Genomic DNA, 22,436 nt, shown 5'->3' with positions numbered 1-22,436 from the left:
ACAGGTGTGGCGTCTTCATTTCCCAAACAAACAACGTGCATTTCCACAGCAACCATATCCATGAACACAGACTTACATAGTTCAGGATCAGTCTATCGAAATTCATTACCATTGCTATCGATTCAACAAAGGAGGGAAAATTTCTTCACATTCCTTGTGAGGCCTTCAACAAGACCAGTCACTGTGTAGACATTTTTGCCAAATTTATTAAATTCTTCTGAGATTCTCAAAGCTTCTGAAAAAGTCGCTGATATGAAGCTCATAAAAATATACTTGAGATATTACCCACCAGGTAAGGGTTAATTAAATAAAAGTGATTAAGTAATGCTGTAAAAATCTTTTTTCTCAAAAACAGGTATTGCACTTAATTATCGGAAAAGGAATGTTGAAGAAACAAAAATGATTGACCTCTTCGATTTAACTCCAAGGTACAATGTTAAACTATCAACCACCTTTACCCTAATGATAAACCAAGATTCCTTCATTACATATAATAGCTGTGATCTACCTACGCTTACGAAGAAAATCGCCCTAACGGAACCGCTGATAACGCAAGAAGTTTTCCCCCAAGTAACGGAAATTTTGGAAAAACTACAGAAAAAGCTGAAAGAACCAGTCAAAACCAAGTTCTACCTTTTCAAAACGCTCCAAACGCACATTCTTCCACTGACGAACGTGGCCTTCGATAAGTCTGGCAAAAAGTGAGTATCGGATATCGATTACACAGCGTTTTATCGAAAAGCTATCGCTGCTTTTGTTTCAGCATCGATAGCACCACACGGCAAGGTGTTAACATCTCGCAAGCATTGACATTGAAATGGGAATTTTGTGGAATAGGTACCTAATACATAGCTACACTTATACAATAGAAGTGCAGTAAAATCATGCAATAGTTATACCTTAATATACTGTACGGATTAGGGGGTCCAGAGCAGTGAGAAACAGGCTCTGTTCCAGTTGGGGCGTAACGCCAAGAAGAAGAAGAATATTATCTGGCTTGCTACAACATGGTGGAACTCATTTAAGTTTCTTCTTCCCGAACTATTGGTATCGTCCGAACAGTGTACACTAAAAAAATACAAAAGCAGATTGAGTTGTTTGATGTAAAACAGAAGTAAAACTGTGATACATAAAATGCATTCGTCATCTGATTTTGCAGTGAATTTCGATTCCTAGGAAGACCTCAACTCCTTATACAGGGTGCACCATCTTTTACATTGGTACACCCGATTCTGTTTTCGCACGGGGAATGCGTACCGTGCAAACAAAGTTTTCAGTTCAAAATTTCAAAAACCGTGTTTCAAAAAAGTAACACCATTTCTCGACGTTTCATGCAAAAATAAGGTTTTGGCGGAAAAAATGTATGGAAACTTTTTTTGCACGGCCGTGTAAAAAAAATCCGTGCAAAAACAGTATCGGGTGTATGTGGAAATTTAATCACTTTTGAAAATATTCAATCTCTTTGATTAACGTATAAAAACGTAAATAAAAATTAATATGATCCTTTGCTATTTATTTGGACTATTTCATTAAAGCATAATTAATTAGGAGGCTGCCTTTATTTTCCCAAGCAAAATGAGCTCTTTTTGCTGCAAATAAATTGATTTCCATCGACTTTTTCTGTTTAAAAAATATGGTCCAATGAATGTCTTAGCACGAACGCCGGCCTAAGCTTTCACTATTTGGACATAAAATGGCGTTTCATGGGTCTCGAAAAGATTATATGTGCCTTAACTCAAGAGCGGTCGTGCATTCAGCCATCTCCAGCATCATCTCGCTCGTATTGTGTATGAAAAGCGACCTTTCCTCAGGGTGCTGTGAAATTGAAAACTTGTTTGTTTGTTGTACAAAAAATGATGTCTGTGTTGATTGCACTCGCCATATATGTCAAAATCTTAGAACATGATTTAGAAAATCGTTCATTTCATAGGGTAAATACCATTGCTCACCTATTTTTTGTAGCCTATCTTACTCAGTTTTATCTCAGCTTTCTGATGGTGATCTCAGAATTCAAGACGAGCACTAATGGTGAAAAAACGATTTTTCTAACAAAATTCAAAAAGTGATCAGTGACATAAAATTGGAATTCTAACGATGGGTGCCGATGGCGGCCTGGTTTCAGCGAGAATTGCTCTGTTGCTTTATTTTTGGATTTTTTTTTTCCTAGGACTGTTCGTCCAATATTTTAAACCAAATAATCGTATGTTCCTTTCAATACAATTCTGATTCATAAAAAACAGAGGTCTTCATAATTTTCAGATACATTTTTTTCGATATTAAATTTTTTATAAATACAGTTTTCCTCACATATAATGATTCTTATTCCAAAATTACGGTAAGAGAAAATGAATTTTGGACAGTGTATTTTTTAACTCATGAAAAATGTTTCTACAAAATTCTTTGAGAATCATGATTAGGATTTTGTGAGATTTCAGATATTTGAAAATTCTGTGTAGCACTTTATAAGTATATGCCAATCATAATTTTTAAAGAATTCTGCGATAATCATACGAAAATCCTGTTCAAGATTTCCTGTGCCCAGAACACATGAGAATATTGTTTGTATTTCTGTGTATTCTTGTTAAAGATCATGTAATAATTCTGCCTATGATTGTATTAGAATCCTATTCTTGGTTATGATTATGTTAGAGTATTGCTTAGAGCGAGAGTTAGAGTTGATAACAACATACAAAGGTATCGACCGTGATAATTATATATTTTTGAATTTGTTTATCGGCATATCGGTCTATTTTGCTCGAAGTAAGAGGAAGCATGGAGAAGAAAGCAATGAATACTAGATGGATAGGTACCGTAAGGGAACGGCGAGAGAAATTGGATTAGATGTTGAAGAGGGCATACCATATGAAACAGTATTACTTGAAACGTCCTTCCTTGTGGCTAACGTCCCCTATGGGAACGACTTGGGTGTGTTTTGAGAATGACACTACCAAGACAGCCAAATGGAAGGAGGTTTCAAGCGCCCTAATACTGTAACAACTATATCGAATTTACTGTGAGATTCATGTCCAGGATACCGTTTGAATAGTTTCTAAGATTGTATTGGATTACAGTTAACTCTCCCTTACTCGATATTCCATATCTCGATATCGAGTTAGAGAACCATAGTAAAAGTTGGTTTTCATGGCTAACTCGATGGTCCCTTGGATCACAGTTGCACTGGTTGTGTGTTCTGTAACTCGATACCTCCCTAACTCGATGGTCTCTTCAATATCGAGTAAGGGAGAGATGACTGTAATACTCAGGACACAATGAAAATATTTATCGAGGCTTCCAGAACTCAATTGAGTTGTGTTTGACGAATTCGATGGCCAAGGAAATTTGTTCAGTGAGTTTCATTTGAAATGACATTGCTTTTCAGCTGCGTACTGCTATCAAAGAAACATACTTTTCTTGACCCATTTCTTGCAAGAAATTTCACGCGCATCGAGATAGGCGATTACTTTTCTTTTTAGGTGCATAGTTCATATATTGGAAAAATGACGAAAACAACACGTTTTTCTTTGCAAGTCTTTGCAAAACTATGTAGCTTCTATTATTTCCCACGAAAAATTTATGACAAAATGATAAGCTGTTTCATTCAATTACTTACGACGTTTTTGTACCGGTGTAAAATCGACTCAAGCAGTGTTTTGTTTTGATTCGTGGTTTATGGGTAGTATCCACTTCGTAAGTACCGTGCAAAAGGATAGGACAAGTACTGGCCAGGGAATACTTCAGCTGTTCAAATTACTTGAGCTGTATCCAGTTGTCCGTAACGTTTCATAACGCCTGCCGTGCTAATCCAATGGGGCTGTCATTTTGCCGCGCGGAAAAATGGGCCGCTCGATTATTCCGCAAGGGGGGATGTCGATACCCAGCCTTAGTAACTTTGTTTCTCCATACAAAGGAGTGGTGAGAGTAAGTAGTTTTCATAAGTTTTCGAGAAATATCGAATGCTTTATCATAAATTTAGTCGCATAAGATTACATATTGATTCGCAATAAAAGCTATACACTCGCATTGTATGCAATATTTGATCATATAAAATATACACGTATATCGCCTCCACTTTTGTACGTACTTTGTACGGCCTTTTTACAACATCTCATACGGAATATTTGCACATACCGTCAAACGGGGCTTCTTTTGACATTGTTTCCACATTCTTCAACTTTGAGGATTTGTAACTCTTAGAATTATGGATATATATTGATAATTCTTGCGTATATTTAAGTTGTATATGTACGCAACAAATATGCAAAATATGAGGCAAATCCATCAAGGAATAACAAACATGCTTGAATAACGAAACAAGCGTGTCCCTCAAGATAAAAAAGAGGCTACTTTGGACTTTTTCACAATTTGATAATGAAATGATTTTTCTTTATGAATTTCAAACTAATTCTATAGATTATCGTCCATTGTGATGTTATTGAACGTTTTTTTCAATGATAAACATAATTTAGAATGATCGCAAAGCAAAGCTCGAAACAATGACACATATATAACAAATTTCAGCGAAACATGCTATTCTCTATTTTTAGTTTCTAGTATGAGACTTAAACTTCCAATTTCCTCTTAAATGGAACTATCAGTTACGAATACTTGATTTTTAAGTTGACATAAACGAATGATGTAACTACTAGGTACTGCGGTGATTGATGAGTTAAAACTGTCTTTTTCTATTTATTCTTACTGTTATATGAACGATATGCAGAAGGATCACATTAATACCTGTAACTAAGCATTAGTTTTCATTAAAAACGCAATCTATGAAGTAAAGAATGTCCATAAGTAAAAGTTTGCTTTTGTAATATGCTTTTAGCCAGTGTTGTGAAAAACTCAATTTCTCACAACTCACGCTTGAGATTTTTCATGCGTGAGTTGTAAATCATGCAACTCAGCAGTCAAAAAATCATGGATGAGTTGGCTCACCTTTTTAACTCATTGTCTCGTATTTCCACAGTTTACTCACACACGGCAATAATTTCTTGTTAGTATGGTAAAATTATGTTAATCCTTTCTAACGTAAACAACAACATTCGGGTTTCACAAAAATGCAAAATTTTCAAACATGGTCAAAAAATAATCCAAAGTTGCTGCAAATCATTTGAAAAGGGCCTATTTCTACACTTGTCTTGCAATTCAAGACCCATATAGACGCGTCCCTGATCCATCCAAAATTTTTATTTTGTCGCACAGTGTAATCAAAATCAAACAACATCAAAATCAATCGACATTTATTCAAAAAGTTACTTTCATAATAATACATACTATTATTTATGACATGGAGGATCGCAGCAAGCCGTGCGCGCGGGCGGCTGCGTTTTGAATTTTCTGTCACGTTTACCTCGGTTCCGCGTTTTGATTTTTTTTGGAATTCAGCTTGTGCTTTGAAACAATTCTTTGCGTAATCAAATTTGATGAAATAAAAATCGGTAGTTAAAAAGCTACATTAGTGCAAAAAATGTGAATCGGCAAAAGTGGAATAAATGTGCACCTGACGTGTGATCGATCGTGAGCGTTTTCTGGCATGAGCGAAAGGGGATGGAAGCGCAGTAGATGGAAGCTTTCATGGCGATGACACCTCCACCGTGGCCTTCGATCAACTGAGTGAGATTGTTCTGATTATTATTGTTATTATTTCAAGTTTACATATCAAAACAAATAGGGGAACGTAGTCCAAAATGCCACTTTAAAGATTTGTGGCGCTTTCGCGTGTGTTCGTTGTTATTCACTATCAATTTACATACATAAATTGATGTTTTACGGGATGGGGATCAGAGTAACTTTTGTTTTCGTTTCAGAGAGCGAGTAAGGGCGCTTAAGCCCAGGCTTCAGAGCCAGGACATACGGGAGAAATACCTGTGTCCCATCCTAGGAAAAGGACAAACAACAATGGGGTGCGCATTAACTATCTTAGCAACGCCACTCCCAACGATTTTGCCTATCTCCCTAAATGGAACGGTTGGTACGGTTGTCCCCGTTTCTTCCCTCACAATATTTCAAAATTTCCTGTCTACCATGTTATTCATTCGTGAATAATCTGATCGTCGGAAATATTTGAATTACCTTCAAACCCCAAGTCTGCACAGTGGGCCTGGCCATTTTAATATTTGTATCAAATCATTGATATGCTGCAAATATTAATGCTGACAAGAAAGTACTGGAAGAAATTTCAGTATTTCCAGGATGCTTTTCAATATTGGCTGTGCAAGTACTTAGAATAGAATAGAATAGAATAAACAACAACATTCGGGTTTCACGAGTTTTTGCCGGGTTTTGCGACTGAATCATTTTTTACGTTTTGAGTTGATTGAGTTGATTTTTCATCAAAATCTCAAGCGTGAGATTTGCGAAGCAGATCTCTAATGAGTTTGCTCTCACGGGAGAGCGTATTGATTGAGATTTTGAGTGTGAGTTTATCAACACTGCTTTTAGCTTCTGAGCAGTTTAGAGCTGGCATGAATGTAGTTTATTTTAACAATTGAAGAATGCAATTGTTTTGTGCTGCAAATTAATTTGAAATACGACGAAAAATATTTTTTTAGAGATTATGTTATGAACTTGTCATTGGGACGTATTGAAATATGTTTGTTCTATGTCTATTCACGTTTCCGAATATCTATTCTAATTTTTTATGTTGTAAAATATACAAACCAAAACATTATAATAAAACAAAAGTCGTAAAAATAAGACCTTCGATCAATTATTTTAATAAAACAACAATTGTTAAGCAAAACAAATCACAAGTTTTTTTATGAAACATGACGATTTGATAGTTATATGATGCTCCCAATAACTTTCCACGACATGGGAAAAATTCATACAATGTTTGCATAGCCAATGTTTTATACCTTGTGGATATTTATTCGGAATTTTTTGAAATGTTTTCTTACTTATCCTGTTATTGTTGATGTTGTTCCAAAAAAAGCATTCTTAGTGGTAGAGCATACATTGGTTAATAAAAGTGATGAAGACACAAAACTGATCGGATTAATATTTACGCTGCAAATAAATACAAAAAGTGAGTGTCCAAAGTAGCCCCCGGAATCAAAAGTAGAACCGTTCGACGGTATAAGCATCGCATAACGAAAAAAGGTGATTTTGTTATACGTACAATCTGGTTGTCTGGCTTTGCGGCGAACCGACATGTGCAGAGATAAGGATGGTAGTATCGTGAAGGACGAACATGAGCTAATCGAAAGATGGAAGCAGCACTTCGACAAACAGCTGAATGGCGCTGAGAGCGCAGGCAATGAAGGTCGAGATAATGGAGCAAATATTTTCGTCAGTACTGCGAACTATAGAAACCAACCAGCCTCCACTTTGAGGGAGGTCAAGGATGCCATTCATCAGCTCAGGAGTAAAAGGAAGAGGTAATTTGCCCCATTAACAAGAAAGGCGACAAGTTAGATTGTGAGAACTTCCGAGCGATAATTGCGGCCTACGAAGTTTATTTCCCCATTTGTTTCCGCTTCGGCTATTCAAATGAAAAAATCTCTGAAAACTTTAAAATTTGAATGTTTTTTTTTTCATGTTTTCAGAAGCAAAACAAAAATGGAAGCGAATTCCGCATTCCAAGCGTTCCTCCTCTGTGCGCCTTTCACTCATTCGGTTTGTTTACCACCGTTTGCACAAAACTGTGTACAGCCCAGAATCTGTGCTGCATGGAGAGAGGCCGATTTTGTGCACTCGGCACTCATTTTTAAGCGGATGAAGCTTAGCGTGTATGCATTTTAAAATGAAATTTTGAAAAAATATCAAAAAAATAATCAATATTACCCTATGATTTGAATTGATAATTGTTCTAACTGTTAAGTTTGTTTGTCTGTGCCACCATTGTGACGTGAAATTGTTGATTCAGTGTTATATATTTAGATTTAGAGTAAATTAATGAATGGAAATTTGCATTGAAATCTTACTTTTCCTGTATATACAACGATATTATGCAATTTTGCCACCAACTTGTCTTAAAAATGGGCTTTTCAGAGAATCGGGTAAACACAATCGTAAAAAGGGTAAAACTTCCATAATAAAATGTTGTCAGCCATGTACGTTTGCGATTTTGCAAAATTTCGGTATAGCCTAGCAGTAAGCTGCGATAGTTTGACTATTGATTCTACGGTCATTAGTGAAGCTAATCTGCATCATATCATAATTGTGTACTATGGAGGACAGTAAGAGACAGTAGTTAGTACCACATGTCAATATCATTAGTTCGTGATTTGTTGCATAACCGAATATTTCCATTCCTTGTAGATGCATAACTGGGTCGTACGATCGAACTTGTCGGATATGGAACGTGGAAAGTGGAGATGAAGAAAATGTACTCAAAGGACATGAAAATGTTGTTTTTTCAGTCGCCTATAACTACCCTAAATGGTAAGATTGTTTTGATCGTTTTCAACTCTCGAAATCTTATCAATGTTCCATTTTATATAGTGATCGCATTCTCACCGGATCTTTTGATAAAACGGCCAAAATATGGCACCCTACTTCGGGAAACTGTTTGAACACGTTGTGGGGTCACACGGCGGAAATTGTGGCAGCAGAGTTCAATCCCAACCTAGGCGAACAAGTGGTCACCTGTAGCATGGACAAAACGGCCCGTGTATTCCACGCAGAAACCGGCCAGGAGATTCAAATGCTGGGTGATCACAAAGCTGAAGTGATTTCGGCTCGGTTCAATAAGGACGGAAACCTGTTGTTGACGGCATCGTTTGACGAAACAGCGATCATCTGGGATCTGCGGATGAAAGAGTAAGCCTATAGAAGTGAAACACGTGGATTTATGTTGTAACAGTTGAGTATTTTTCGTTTTTTCAGACATGCTATCGTGGTCAGAGCCCACGAAGCGGAGTTAAGTAATGCCATATGGAACTTTCAATGCTCTCTAATCGCCACCAGTTCTCTCGATAAAACTGCCAAAATATGGGACGTTCGAAACCTTGAGAGTTGTCAAGCAGTAGCAAATCATAAGGACGAAGTCTTGGATGTTGCTTTCAACTGCACTGGATCTAGACTAGCTACTGGAAGTGCTGACTGCACAGCTAAAGTGTGGGATGTGACCGGAAATTTTGAACTGGTCACCATCATGGCTGGGCATACCGATGAAGTGTCCAAGGTTGCATTCAGTCCTCCGGGAGGGTTGTTACTCACGGCATCAGCTGATAAAACGGCCCGGATCTGGAATTCGGTTACCGGCATATGCACCCAAACTTTAGCAGGACACGATGGAGAAGTGTTTTCCTGTTCGTTCAATTACTGTGGAGATGCCATCATCACTGCCTCGAAAGACAACACTTGTAAGATTTGGAGATGATACGACTGGTTCTCGGGGCAGGCCTTTAAAGTATGTAACTGTATGAATGTTATTTCTAACTTCAAGCATCTCAAAATATAACGCCAAGAGGATGGCAAATTAATTTACATTCATCAAAAGGACATTCCTTGTGTATTTACCTGTACATAACTCATCGTCTCATTGTTCTCGTTTTTAATCTCATTTTATCTCATTGCCATCAATAGCCAAATCTTCACCACCTTTTAGAAACTAACAGGGTAAATATCACGTAGATCCAAAATTGTTTATATTTCTCAGAGTTCATTTAACATAACACTGTAGTCAATTTACACTGAATAGTATCACATAAAATCAAGACATAGTTGGTAAAACACGAAAATATTACTTCAAAAATCCGAAAGCATGCCTTCATCTCATTCACGCCTTCATACACAGCAGCTCATAAAGGTTAAAAGCACCGCTTATCAGCACTATCTTTGACGAAGGCGAAATTGTACAAGTATTATTTTCTGTTTCTTAAACTTCTTTTCCATGTAACTGGTCTGTCAACTGACTTATCGAAAACTGATAAATACAATCCAGAAAGAGAAACCAAAGAAGTATAATGCCATTTATACTCCCAGACAGGCTGAACATTGGACAAAATTTTTACTTAGAAAGTTATAAGCACATCACGGATCGCTTTTGGAATGTTCGTCTATCCTGCTGAATGTAAGTGCAATCCGTCTGTTAGAGTAAGACATTCAGAGCTAGAGTTGTTACATTGTCACTTAATCGTAGACATTATTTTATGCATAGCGTTAAGAACAAGGCAGTTAGGATTCCCATCGTCGTTTTCTTCAAATCTATTTTAGGATCAGCCGAGAAACATTCCTGACGAAAAGTTATGTGCATATGAATTTTATGATGATGATAACAAAGATTTTTCTGAGAATTTTGGAATTTTAGCTAAAAATCTGTATCCTATAAAAAGATCTTGAGATTACAGCAATATAAAATTATGATATTATTAGATTTTTTGGGATTTCAGTCCTGAGATTCTGATTTAAAATCTGAAAATCTCAGAAGTACCTTCTTAAAGATACCAACATAATTTCAAAAGATCAGTAATCGAATCAAATTGCGGATTTTTAATATTGCCACAAGAATCCCAGAAAGCCTTACATAGTCCCAAAACTATTATATATAACAAATCTAGTATTTATGGGAATCCCAGAATTTCCTAAAAGAAATCTGAAATACCAAAGGAAATCTTGGATGTCACAATTCTCACAAAAAGTTCAGTATTACTTTAAAAATACCTAAATTGCCTAAATTCAAAATTCCTATGGTAATCTTACCGGAATCTCAAAACTCTAATTGAAATCTCAGATTTTTTACGGATATCTCAAAATTATAGCATCCGAATTTTCACGTTTTCGTAACGAATTAACTTCATGAGAATGCAAATTTCCCGATTACAAAAATGTGTGCCATATATCATGGCTGGCTATTCTCTTTCGAAATATCAAAGCCTACATTAATTTCCATGATTTTTACTCTCATTTCAATTATTCCATTCAGTTCAACAATCTCAAAGCATGAGTAGCAACCTCTGAAGCTAACTACCAGTAGCTATGTAATAAATGCTACTTTTATTCATACCAACGCGTTGTTTGTAGTACAGTCAACTCTCCATAAATCGATATTGAAGGAGCCATCGAGTTAGGGAGGTATCGAGTTACAGAACACAAACACAACTGCGATCCAAGGGACCATCAAGTTAGCCATGAAAACCAACTTTTACTGTGCTGCCCATAACTGCATAACAGTCACATTCGACATTTTTGACAAAATGGTGTTAATACCATGGAGAGTCATCTAATGATAAATACTTTCGATCAACTAAATGAAATCTGTGAGATTGTTCTAGAAAATTCGAAAAAAAAATACCAAGTTGTTTTGTCACATTGGTAATTATAACCGCATAACAGTCACATTGAGATTACTAATGTGCCTCGTAATGTAATAGCAATGAAATTTCTATCAGAATTATTATCTGACTATTCACCTAGTATATGATATGAGTTGTACAAAAAATCAGCCTCAAATAAGCACTTTTGAGTTCCTGGTATTTTTCGAAATTTTAGTTTCCTCCCATACTGCAATGAAATACACACTTGGTATTCCATTTACTCAGTGCCTACTGGGCAGTATGGTTCTCTAACTCGATATCGAGATACGGAATATCGAGTAAGAAAGAGTTAACTAAATGTTCGAAAGGTGTAGTGAAGTATAATGACACAATCATGTTCCACTCGTGTTCCACATATAGCATTTACTACCGAGAATGTAGTAAACTCAACTTTACTACATTTTATTCATACCGCCCAAAGTCTCTCCTAATAAATCTTTTAGAGGCGTTTTTGTTCTCTTTTAGTTATATCTTTAACCTTCAATTTTAACGATTATATGCAGGGGAACATTTGCACTTCCAAATGCATTTACAAAAATTATGACACCGATCGACAATCCGGATATATGAGTTGTAATGTAGTTTACAATACACCTCCTGTTCTTGGTCAATTTTCAACATGTTTCAAATACATGAAAGTGTATTAATTCAGTATAAGGTACAGTGGGGCAAGCTGGTATTGAAAATGTTATAGTCATAGGTTCTTGACATCATAAATACTTATATAATAGTTATAATAAATAAGGTGGAATATGATGTATGTTTTTCGATTGACTATTTACTACCAAATCTAAACGTTATCATTAAGTCTTAAAATACCGTGATACGAAAAAAGTGGGAACTACTGTTCAAGTGCTTCTCAATGACCTGTGAATCGATTTTCTTTCAATGATCTTTGACCCATCATGTTAACTTGATTCTGTTCTGAATGAGTTTAATGTTTCTAGGGATGTTGATTTTTTTGTCCAGGTACTCCGGGTACCTTTTGTCCTGGAGTCAGGTACCTTTTTAATCGTACGGTAGAAAAAACCTTCCAACCAAATTAACTAGGCAGTCAAAAATCGTCAAATTATTAACTTATTAACGTCAAATTTCGATTTGCTGTTAATAAAAGCATAAAGATATTTCATACGTTTGTTACTCTCAGCTTGAATGTCCTCAATGTGATTTTTGACAGGCTCTAGGCTTGAGCCCTAGATACTTAGCTTCATCTGACTAATTTATTGAAAATTCTCTCATCTTGGTAATATCTTTGATGCTACTTCTTACACCATGGAGCGATACTTACGTTTTGTTTTGTACAACTTCTACCACACAATTTTATTTTTGAGAAAGTCGAATGCGACGTCAGAAAAATCCTTGGGAGGAATTATTTTTTGGAACGGAATCCTTCCTTAAGTTCTTACGGCCTTTATTGAACGGTATTTAAACCCTCATTTTTTTACGTGCAACTAGGATTCAGGATTGCCTACAATTGTTGTACAATTGAATTGTCTTAAAAATCCATGCAAGGTTATCTTTGTATCCTCTCTGGATTCTATTTAGAACCTTCTAAAGATTTTTTAAGTCCTCCAAGGGTTCCCTCTGGATTGCCTTCAAATCCTGTCGGGAATCGCTTCAGGATCCTCTTTGGATTCTTTATAGAATGCTTTCAGAATTAGGTTGGTTAGCGCTGAAAATGTTAGTTTTGTGATGGGAAGAGTAAATATTTCTAGGAATAACGCAATTTTATTGCGCCATAGTCTTAATTTTGATTTTATAAATGATTGAAAAGGATTCAAACCTGTAGACTCAATGACAATTCAATTCACATAATGACAGCTCGTCCCGTAGGAAAATTTGTCGAGGAATGATTCAAAAGTGATTTCCAAACTAATTTCAAACGCTTTCAAAAAACAGATTCAGGGCACGGAACATTTTGAAATTTTATGTTCTGGCTCAGTTTTCAATGTAGCATCCATATATGTAAGAAAGTGCATACCCCTAAACAAGCCAATTCTCATAAGAATCCTCTCAGCGTCCTCCCAGGGTTCTTCAATCCTCTCATAACTGCCTTCAAATCATCTCTATTGTCTATTGTCTACAGTTCCTCTGAAGATTATCTTCAGAATCGCTCTACAATCGCTCTACAAAATTATCTCAGGTCTCTCCTATAAATTTACTCTGGATTATCTTAAGAATCCTCTTAGAATTCTCTTCAAAATCCTCTGAGCAGTTCTCTCTACAATCCTCTCAGGATTGTCTTTAAATCAACTCGCGATTCTTTTCAGAATCCTCTCAGGATTTTCTTCAGAATGCTCTTAGAATTCTCTTCAGCGTCCCCTGAGACTTTTCAGAGTTCTCCAAGTGTTCACTTTACAATCCTCTCAGGATTTCCTTCAGATCACTTCGGAATGCTCTTAGGAATCTTCTCTGGATTCTCAATAGAATGGTCTCAGAAATCTCTTCAATATCCTTTCAGAATTATTTTCAGAGTCCTCCAGAATCATCTCAAGGTTGTCTTCAGAATCTTCTCTAGATTTTGTTAAAAATCCTTTCAGGGTTCCCTTAAGAATTCTTTCAGGATTCAGAATCCTCTCTGGAAACTCTTTTTCGAATTCTCTTCAGAGTCCTCCCAAGCCACTGCGTGTTAAAACACACATATTATCGAACTTGCATGATATTTTTTCATTAAAAGTTAGCCTTTGTAATTAAAAAAAAAGGCTTGCGACATAACTAATAAATGTTGATTTTGCCCTTTCCTCATATCTGGGTAAATGAGAATAATAGAATTACACTAATTTTGATTAATTTCAACGGCTCAAAGATTAATTAACAATAATGAATAATAATCTTAATGAATTATTTATTAAGATGTATCAAATTGAGCATCGTATTCTACGTACACTCAAACAATATGATCAGCCCATGGTGGTATCCACATTTTATATAACAAAAATATAACTTTTGAATAGCGAGCTATTCATACGAACGCTTTGTATTCTGGTAAAACTTTCCAATTTGGAAAGAGACGGCGAGTTCTAACTTAGTGTTTCAAAAACACTTCTACAATCAATCAGCATATCGTTTAAACTATTTCAAACATTTCAACAGACCAGAAGGAGTGTATTTTTATGGCTGTATGGCAGCGTCCATTAATTACGTAACGCCAAAATTGAAAAAAAAATTGGACCCCCTCCCCCTCTCCATAACGCTTTTTGTATGAAAAATTTCAAATTTTTGTATGAGCTGTAACGCTTGAGCCTATTCCCCCCTCCCCCTAGAGCGTTACGTAAATTGTGGATGCCGCCTATGTAATTGGAAAAAAATATTAACAATTTCTATTATCTTAACAAAGCATTAACGTATTCCAATGATTTCAATTATTCAGTCATTGATTGGATTTAAGAGTTGTCGTATGTTTACTCTTAATTTATATAAGGTTATCTCAATAAGTAAAGTCTGTAATATTTTGTGAGTGCAGGTGGACTTTCTGCTTTATTTGAAACGTCTGATAATTCATTCGTGTTCAAGATATGTTAAATTGGTGATTAAACTGTTGATATTTATCATAGTCCGTGTAACTCTAATATTCCCATGTAAGCCCATATACGGAGAAATGGTAAAAATCCAAAAATCGATGTTTTCCATATTTTGGCCGATGAAAGATTTTTTAATATGTATTACAATTAATAGCTCAGAAGGGAGCCTTTTTGAGACTCCCTGAAACATAACCTCTCAGGTCAGCATGCTTAATCCTTACAGTTCTTGCAAGGCATTGCACTGTCATACATAAAAACTCACGTCACACTAGTTTCGACAATAGTCAATGTCATATATAACAGATCCGACTCTTAGTATGTGTTTGCTTGTATTAGTCACGAAAAAGATGTAAACAAAACGAACAGCTGATGGTGACGACAAGTTCGCCAAAAATTTTGTTCGAAGATTGCCAACATGACGTCATCTTCGTGTAACTTCGTGAACTTTCGGCTCGCCGAAGTTGGCATTGCACAATTACCACTTCAAAACTGATGTTATCACAAATACTAATTTGATCTTCGCCCGCACCTCTAAATACCCCACATCGGACAATAGTGGTTATCACGCCCAATGGTATGGGTGCCCTAGTGTAGATGTAGTTGTGAACCTTAGAGGAAAACAATATGCACTCAGTCTCGAAAAACACCCAGAAACCGGGTGTAAATTTTTGACTATCAGCCGATGCAGGCAAGCGGCCAACCTGTCCGGGCCCATCTTGATGAGTTCGGCTCCGATACCATCCTTGCCAGCGGCCTTGTCGTTCTTGAGCTGTTGAATGGCATCCTTAACTTCCCCCATCGTGGGAGCTGGTTGCCCAACTAACATTTACTCATTTAACAAACACCATAATGGCAGTTTTATTCAGCATCATGTTTAATAACATTTTAATAATTTTCATGGCCAACCTTTGTTCAGGCGTTGTTCACACAAATTTGGAGAAACTTTAAAGCATGTCGTTGAATTCCAACTTTATTTTTCAGCTTTTAAAACGTTTTACAAGCATTTAGTTCAGCTTTTATACGACTGGTCCAAAAGAGTTTAAAAACAAATAAAAAACAAAAAAAATATTTTATTAGGAGCTTCAAATGTAGTGTACACAATTATCATGATATAACAATTATATTTAAAAATCGCCTAGATACTGGAATAGAACTCGAGACCTTCCAATCGTCAGCGGTGTGCCTTGCCATCTGCGCCATCCTAGAATTGATGATTGTACCGTCCAGTGCAAAATATAAACCACTCATAGCTGAATATTGATCATGTTTGAGCTTCTATTCGACATCGTCTAATCAACACATGGTACGCTAATCAACAACTGAACAGGCATATTATTCAGCCGCTGTTCAGTGCTGATCCAAGCTGAGTTCAGTCGGCTATTTTTAGCGCACAGTGAGAAAATTTATGTCGATGATGGTCAAAAATAATGTTTATTTACACAAAGTGAAATCAGTTTGAAATGATTAAGATGAATATGAATCGAAGCCAAACCTCAAATTTTCAAGAGCACAAATCTAGAGAACCAGACTGCGCAGCGGTTCGAGCTGAAAACCTAAACAATTGGTCACACGCTGGTGGTGACCAATCGATTAAGTTTTCAGCTTGAACGGAAATTCAGTTCTTTAGATTTGTGTTCTTGAAAATTTGAGGTTTGGCTTCGATGCATCTTCACCTTAAGCTAACTTCATAATAAGTTTAGTTTGTTCAAAACTTCAATTTGAAGGATTCATTACCTTACATTGAAATTCATTTATTTTATAAATTATATTTGTATTAATTAATTATATTATTGATTTGTATTTTTCATAAACCTATTATGCATTAAAGGAATAGTCTTCTGTATGAATATATTTAAATCATTTGATGTTTTTCAGAAATGACCAAATAAATCATTTTTCTTAGATCGCACTATTCAGTTGTGAAGAAATGACAATTCAAATGTAGCTATAGAAATCTATTTAATCAATTCTGTCACAGAAATTTCCACTTTTCTTGTACGGAACAACATCCCGAGCAGGTGAAAAAGCTTAGCAACCATATTTATTTTCTGAACAGCTATTTAAAGAGAAAGCATAAGTTATATGCTTTGAAATGCGTTCGGAACTCAACATGAATTTCGGATATTTTGTCCATTTTATGAAATTTAGCTATAGTGTGATCGCTTTTACAAGGCTTATTTATTGCTGAACAATGTGTTTGTTAATCGTCATTTTGGCCTCTATTGGATCAACTATTCTTATAATATACTGAAGCTGAATTAGGATTTTAGAAGATACTTCTTCAGCTCTCATTCATGCTTACGTTAAACATGTGGAAATAGCTGAAGTGCGACGTAAGTAAAACGTTAGTTCGTCTTCTGAATATCCTTTTATACATATACATGTGTTTAGTGGAATATCGGCTTTTTAATTGGGGGAAACATGTCTTGTTCAGCTTATTAGTAAAACAATCTTGACTAATCGAATGAGAATCTTTGGAAACGTTTAATAAGCGGCGATTCAACTTTTGTTCATTCTAATGCATAACGTTGAACATTGATTTAAGTTTGTGTTGAAAAAGCACCTTCTCAGCTCCTTATAGAGCAAAATTTTTATTCAGCTGTCATTACTTTTATTGAACAATAATTAAACATGCATGCTTGTTTGTGGCTCTGAATTGTTAGTAGGGTGGTTTCCGCTGTCCGCTGTGCTGACGTAGCCATCGCCTTCGCTGTCCTGACCTTCTGTGCCTGTGTTCTCTGCGCCATTCAGGTGTTCATCATAGTGCTGCTTCACCCTTTCGATCACCTCGCGTCCGTCCGTCAAGATGCTCTCATCCTTATCCCGGCACATCTCAGCTCGCGGCACGAAGCCTTTGCGGGATGTGTTGAGCTTCTCATAGAACTTCCGCGTTTCTTGAGAACGGTACAGCAACTCCATCTCTTGGCATTCCACCTCTTCCAGGCGGCGCTTTTTGTCCCGGAATAGGCGGGTTTGCTGTTTCCGCTTCAGTCTGTATCGTTCCACGTTTTGCCGCGTTCCATGCTGCAGCATTGCAGCCCGCGCTGCATTCTTCTCCTCTATAACCTCCTGGCACTCCTCGTCGAACCAATCGTTTCTTGAGCTCCGTTCCACATATCCGACAACGCTTTCGGCAGCGTCGTTAATAGCTGCTTTGACTGTCCTCCAGCAGTCCTCAAGAGGGGCCCTATCGAGCTCGCCCTCATCCGGCAACGCTGCCTCAACATGCTGCGCGTATGCATTGGCGACATCCGGTTGTTTCAGCCGCTCGAGATTGTACCGGGGCGGGCGTCGGTACCGTACATCATTGATGACGGATAGTTTTGGGCGCAGTTTCACCATCACCAGGTAGTGGTCGGAGCCAATGTTAGCGCCACGATAGGTTCTGACGTCGATTATGTCGAAGAAGTGCCGTCCATCGATCAAAACGTGGTCGATTTGCGATTCTGTCTGCAGAGGTGATCTCCAGGTGTACCGATACGGGAGGCTGTGCTGGAAATAGGTGCTACGAATAGCCATGTTCTTGGAGGCGGCAAAATCTATCAGTCGTAGGCCGTTCTCGTTCGTCAGCCGGTGGGCGCTGAACTTTCCAATCGTCGGTCTGAACTCCTCCTCCTGGCCAACCTGAGCGTTCAAATCTCCTATGATGATCTTGACGTCGTGGCTTGGGCACGCGCCTTTGCATATTACCCATCACTATGAAAGCTGTTCCCAGCTCGCGTGTGTTGCCGCAGCTCTGGTAGATGGTATGATTACCTCTAAACGTTCGCACCAATGCTCCTGTCCAGCACACCTCCTGCAGTGCTACGATGTCGAAACCGCGGGTCTTCAGTACATCGGAGAGTATGCGAGTACTTCCAATGAAGTTGAGAGATTTTCAGTTCCACGTACCGAATTTCCAATCGCTAGTCCATTTTCGTCGCTGTGGTCTTTGCCGATTATTCCGGTCCGTATTCTCTCGTTGACGTTCCTGTGCTGATGTGTTTTACGATTGGCTTGCAGGGCCTGACACCAACCCCCTAGATTTCCGGAGGACCATTCCCCCTAAATGTTCGGAGGACCATAGTGCGCAGTTTAGCTTAGAGTCCTTCTCTGGCACTCGGACGATGATCAGCCGCCCCTGACATGGGGAACAGACGCTGTAGTGAGCCGCTCCTAACATGGAGTACAGACGCTCAAGGTTTGCAGAAGCAGAAGCAAAAGCAAACCCCCCCTTCCCTGTCAGCATACGACCAAAGTTCCCACCGGGGGTTGGTTACCCGATCTTCCCCAAGGTTACTCGTACCCCGGCCAGTACCACGAGGAGGTAGGGATAGGAGTTGCTGGGCAAGAGGCTAAGGACCGCACAAAGGGGTCTATTTTATTCCTGCAGGTACGCGAGGTACCAATGGTACACCATTCCCAGCCATTAACCGCGCCGAACGAAATGATTATTTTGGTCTATTCTCCTTTGTTTATTTCTTGACTTCATTATAACACTTGACACTTGCCTTGCTTTGCGCGCCACGCCAAGTTTTCTGCTGCACCGTGCTTTCTGCGCTCTCAGCATAGACAGACAAATTTACCCCGCCCATTTGGACACATGAAGATATGAGATAGAGAGTGCTTCTTTCTTTTGGGTCGGGTAGGGGAAATTGGCCGAGTGCATCGAGAGTTTCTGGGGAAGAATGAGAGAGAAAGATACGCAAGGAACGACACATGTTGTACAACAAGGAGTAAACCGATCTTTTTCGGTTTTCTCGGTTCAGTTTGCTCTTCTTTTGAGAGCTGCTGAGCCACTGAACGGTTCCAAAGATCCGGCTCACTAAAATGAGTGATCCGGATCGGATCCGTTCACTGAAATGAGCCGTTTTGCCCATCTCTACTCTGTAGCACTTTTCGCCAGGTCTGTATAACGTAAGCTTGAGCTTAATAAAACCTTCATCGGTCTATGGTTGCTCGATTAGTGATCCTTTTATACTTGGATCCCTGTCCTCTCGGCATTGGTCAATTGTCGTGCTCGTTATCATTTCGCCGCCTGTTCCAGGATATCAACTACATCCCGACCATCCCTCTGGTGGTGGATATTAAAAGCTCCTGTATTGTTGATGGTGAATGATTACATCGTACGGTGGACTGTTCTACTATGGTCTAGTATGGAACAGACTGACAGAGAAAACTGCATGGCATATACGGACACTACCTGCTCTGTATTTTCACAAATAAAATAAAACAAAATATCAAAAACACTTCACAATGAACTGCGAACACTTACACTTGTTTGACTATCAAGACTTATCAGGATTATCTTCGGAAATCTCTCTGGATTATCTTTAGATTACACTCAGCAATCCTGAAAATTCTCTATGCAATTCTTCAAGAATTCTTCGGAATCTTCTCAAATTTTTCTCGAACATTTTAAATTGTGAACTCGCCAAAGGCGAAAAGCCACTCAAATTAATTTAAATAATAATTCTACAACATGCTCTGATAATTCTCTTGAGAATCCTCTTCAGATACTACAGAATCTTCTTAGGATTCTCTTAAGTCATCTCAGGATTCTCTGCATAATCCTCCTAGGTTTCTCTTCAGAATCTTTTCGAAATCCTCTCAGGATTCTCTTCAGCGTCCTCCCACGTTTCTTTCTACAATCCTTACAGGATGTCTTCAAATAGTCACAGGATTCTCATCAGAATTCTCTCAGAATTCTTTTCAGAATCCTCTCTGGATTCTCTTCAGAATAGTCTCAGACAGTGTTGTGAAAAACTCAATTTCTCATAACTCACGCTTGAGATTTTTCAAGCGGAGTTGTCAATCACGCAACTCAGCAGTTAAAAAATCATGGATGAGTTGGCTCATTGGCAATAATTCCTTGTTAGTCTGGTGAAATTATAGTAATCCTTTCTAACGTAAACTACAACATTCGGGTTTCACGAGTTTTTGACGAGTTTTGCGACCGAATCATTTTTTATGGTTCGAGTTGATTGAATGATTTTTGCACCAAAATTTCAAGCATGAGATTTGCGAAGCAGATCTCTGATGAGTTTGCTCTCACGGGAGAGTGTATTGATTGAGATTTGAGTGTGAGTCTATCAACACTGGTCTCAGAATTCTCTTTAGAATCTTCTTTAGAATCATCTCGGCATTCTCGTTGATATCCTCTGATATTTCTATTTAAAATCCTGTCATGATTCCCATCAAAATCCCATCAATCTTCTCAAAATTATCTTTCGAATCCTCTAAGGATTCTCTCTGACGTTTTTCAGAATCCTTTTAGGATTCTCTTCAGCATGCTCTCATAATTTTCCAAAGAATCTTCTCAGGACTCTCTGCAAAATGTTCCCAGCATTCTCTTTACGATTCGCTTTAAAATTCTTCACTGAATCCTATCAGGATTCTCTACAGAATCCCTTCAAGATACTCTGCAGAATCCTCTCAGGATTCTCTTCGGAGTCTTTTCAGGATTCTCTTCAGAACCATCTCAGGATTCTTTTCGATAATGATGCACAATAATTACAATATTCCACTTAATGCGCAGTGTTGGCGAATAGGATAACAGCTAAAGACGTGGTCAGGGAAAGGCTGGAGGCCACCTTTCTTATCATGCGAAGGTTTCGTCATAAATCCGAAACGGAGTTTGCCAAAAATTGTACATGGAACTTCTTATTGTTTTGGCAAGACTCTTGCAATCAAAACTATTAGTTATCTTCAAATTCACAATTTGTTGTTATTTTTTATAAATAAACTCTTAGATGCCAATGTTGTTCATAGGGGGACGGACCTGGTGTAGTGGTTAGAACACACGCCTCTAACGCCGAGGACCTGGGATCGAATCCCATCCCCGAGATAGTCACTAAAAATATTTCAGTGACGACTTCCTTCGGAAGGGAAGTAAAGCCGTTGGTCCCGAGATTAACTAGCCCAGGGCTAAAAATCTCGTTAATAAAGATAGAAAAAAGAAAAATGTTGTTCATCTGAGAGAGACTCGCGAAGAGGAAAAATATCGACGTCATATGCAGCCCAGAATCCGCTGTCACGAAACATCAAATGCAGCCCATCGTTTCTATGGCTGAAAAAGTGAAAGATATTGTATTCAAAATGAACTATTATCAAAAACCACAGTCAGCGGAGCAGTTTTTCCAAAGTTGCTGATAAATTTAAATACAAAACTAGTCTTGTGTTTCTAATGTCTGCTACGTTTGCTGACATGAAATTTCACTCAAAATGCCGTTTATGCTTCAGTGTGATGCAAACGCAATGATTTTTTGCTGTGATGGTCATGTGAGAGCTTGAACGGTTTGCGCAAAACTGATGTACCGTTTTGACTCATATTCCGAACACTTAAGGCCAACAGTGACTTCAAATGCATCTGATAGGCATAAATTAGCTGATATTTGTGAAAATTTCAATTTCTTCGCAAAGTCTAATTGTTAGCATTTGGGATTGCCGATAAAATTGTTTATTTTAACTTGTTTAGTATTGTTTTTACGCAAAAGTATGGAACAACATTTTGATTCAAATGCCGAACACTCAGTTCATTCTGTCTCATATTCCGAACACCTTGACTCATATTCCGAACAGCACGAATAAATCGCATTCAAATGAATAATTTCGCAAATAAATTTATCTGAGCTAGTTTAACTGGTCTCGAACTAGAGGATCATCACTACTCCAG

General features: G+C 37.8%; 1 protein-coding gene across 1 annotated transcript in view; it reads left to right on the top strand.

Moving 5' to 3' along the window:
* The first annotated feature begins 106 nt into the window (after positions 1–106).
* The window catches only part of LOC5566449 (dynein assembly factor with WDR repeat domains 1), a 29,433-nt gene continuing 7,103 nt past the window's right edge, over positions 107–22,436 (top strand). The window contains exons 1-7 of the mRNA XM_001650767.2: positions 107–292; positions 356–428; positions 498–701; positions 8,263–8,385; positions 8,446–8,763; positions 8,830–9,355; positions 9,890–10,018. Coding sequence (XP_001650817.2) covers positions 253–292; positions 356–428; positions 498–701; positions 8,263–8,385; positions 8,446–8,763; positions 8,830–9,325 — 1,254 coding nt within the window. The 5' untranslated portion in view covers positions 107–252 and the 3' untranslated portion in view covers positions 9,326–9,355; positions 9,890–10,018. The remainder of the gene's footprint in view (positions 293–355; positions 429–497; positions 702–8,262; positions 8,386–8,445; positions 8,764–8,829; positions 9,356–9,889; positions 10,019–22,436) is intronic.

The sequence above is a fragment of the Aedes aegypti genome, chromosome 2, assembly GCF_002204515.2.
Source record: "Aedes aegypti strain LVP_AGWG chromosome 2, AaegL5.0 Primary Assembly, whole genome shotgun sequence".
In the NCBI taxonomy this organism is placed as follows: Eukaryota; Metazoa; Arthropoda; class Insecta; order Diptera; family Culicidae; genus Aedes; species Aedes aegypti.
Note: the sequence above shows the minus strand (reverse complement) of the source record. Positions and strands in the feature narration are given on the sequence as shown.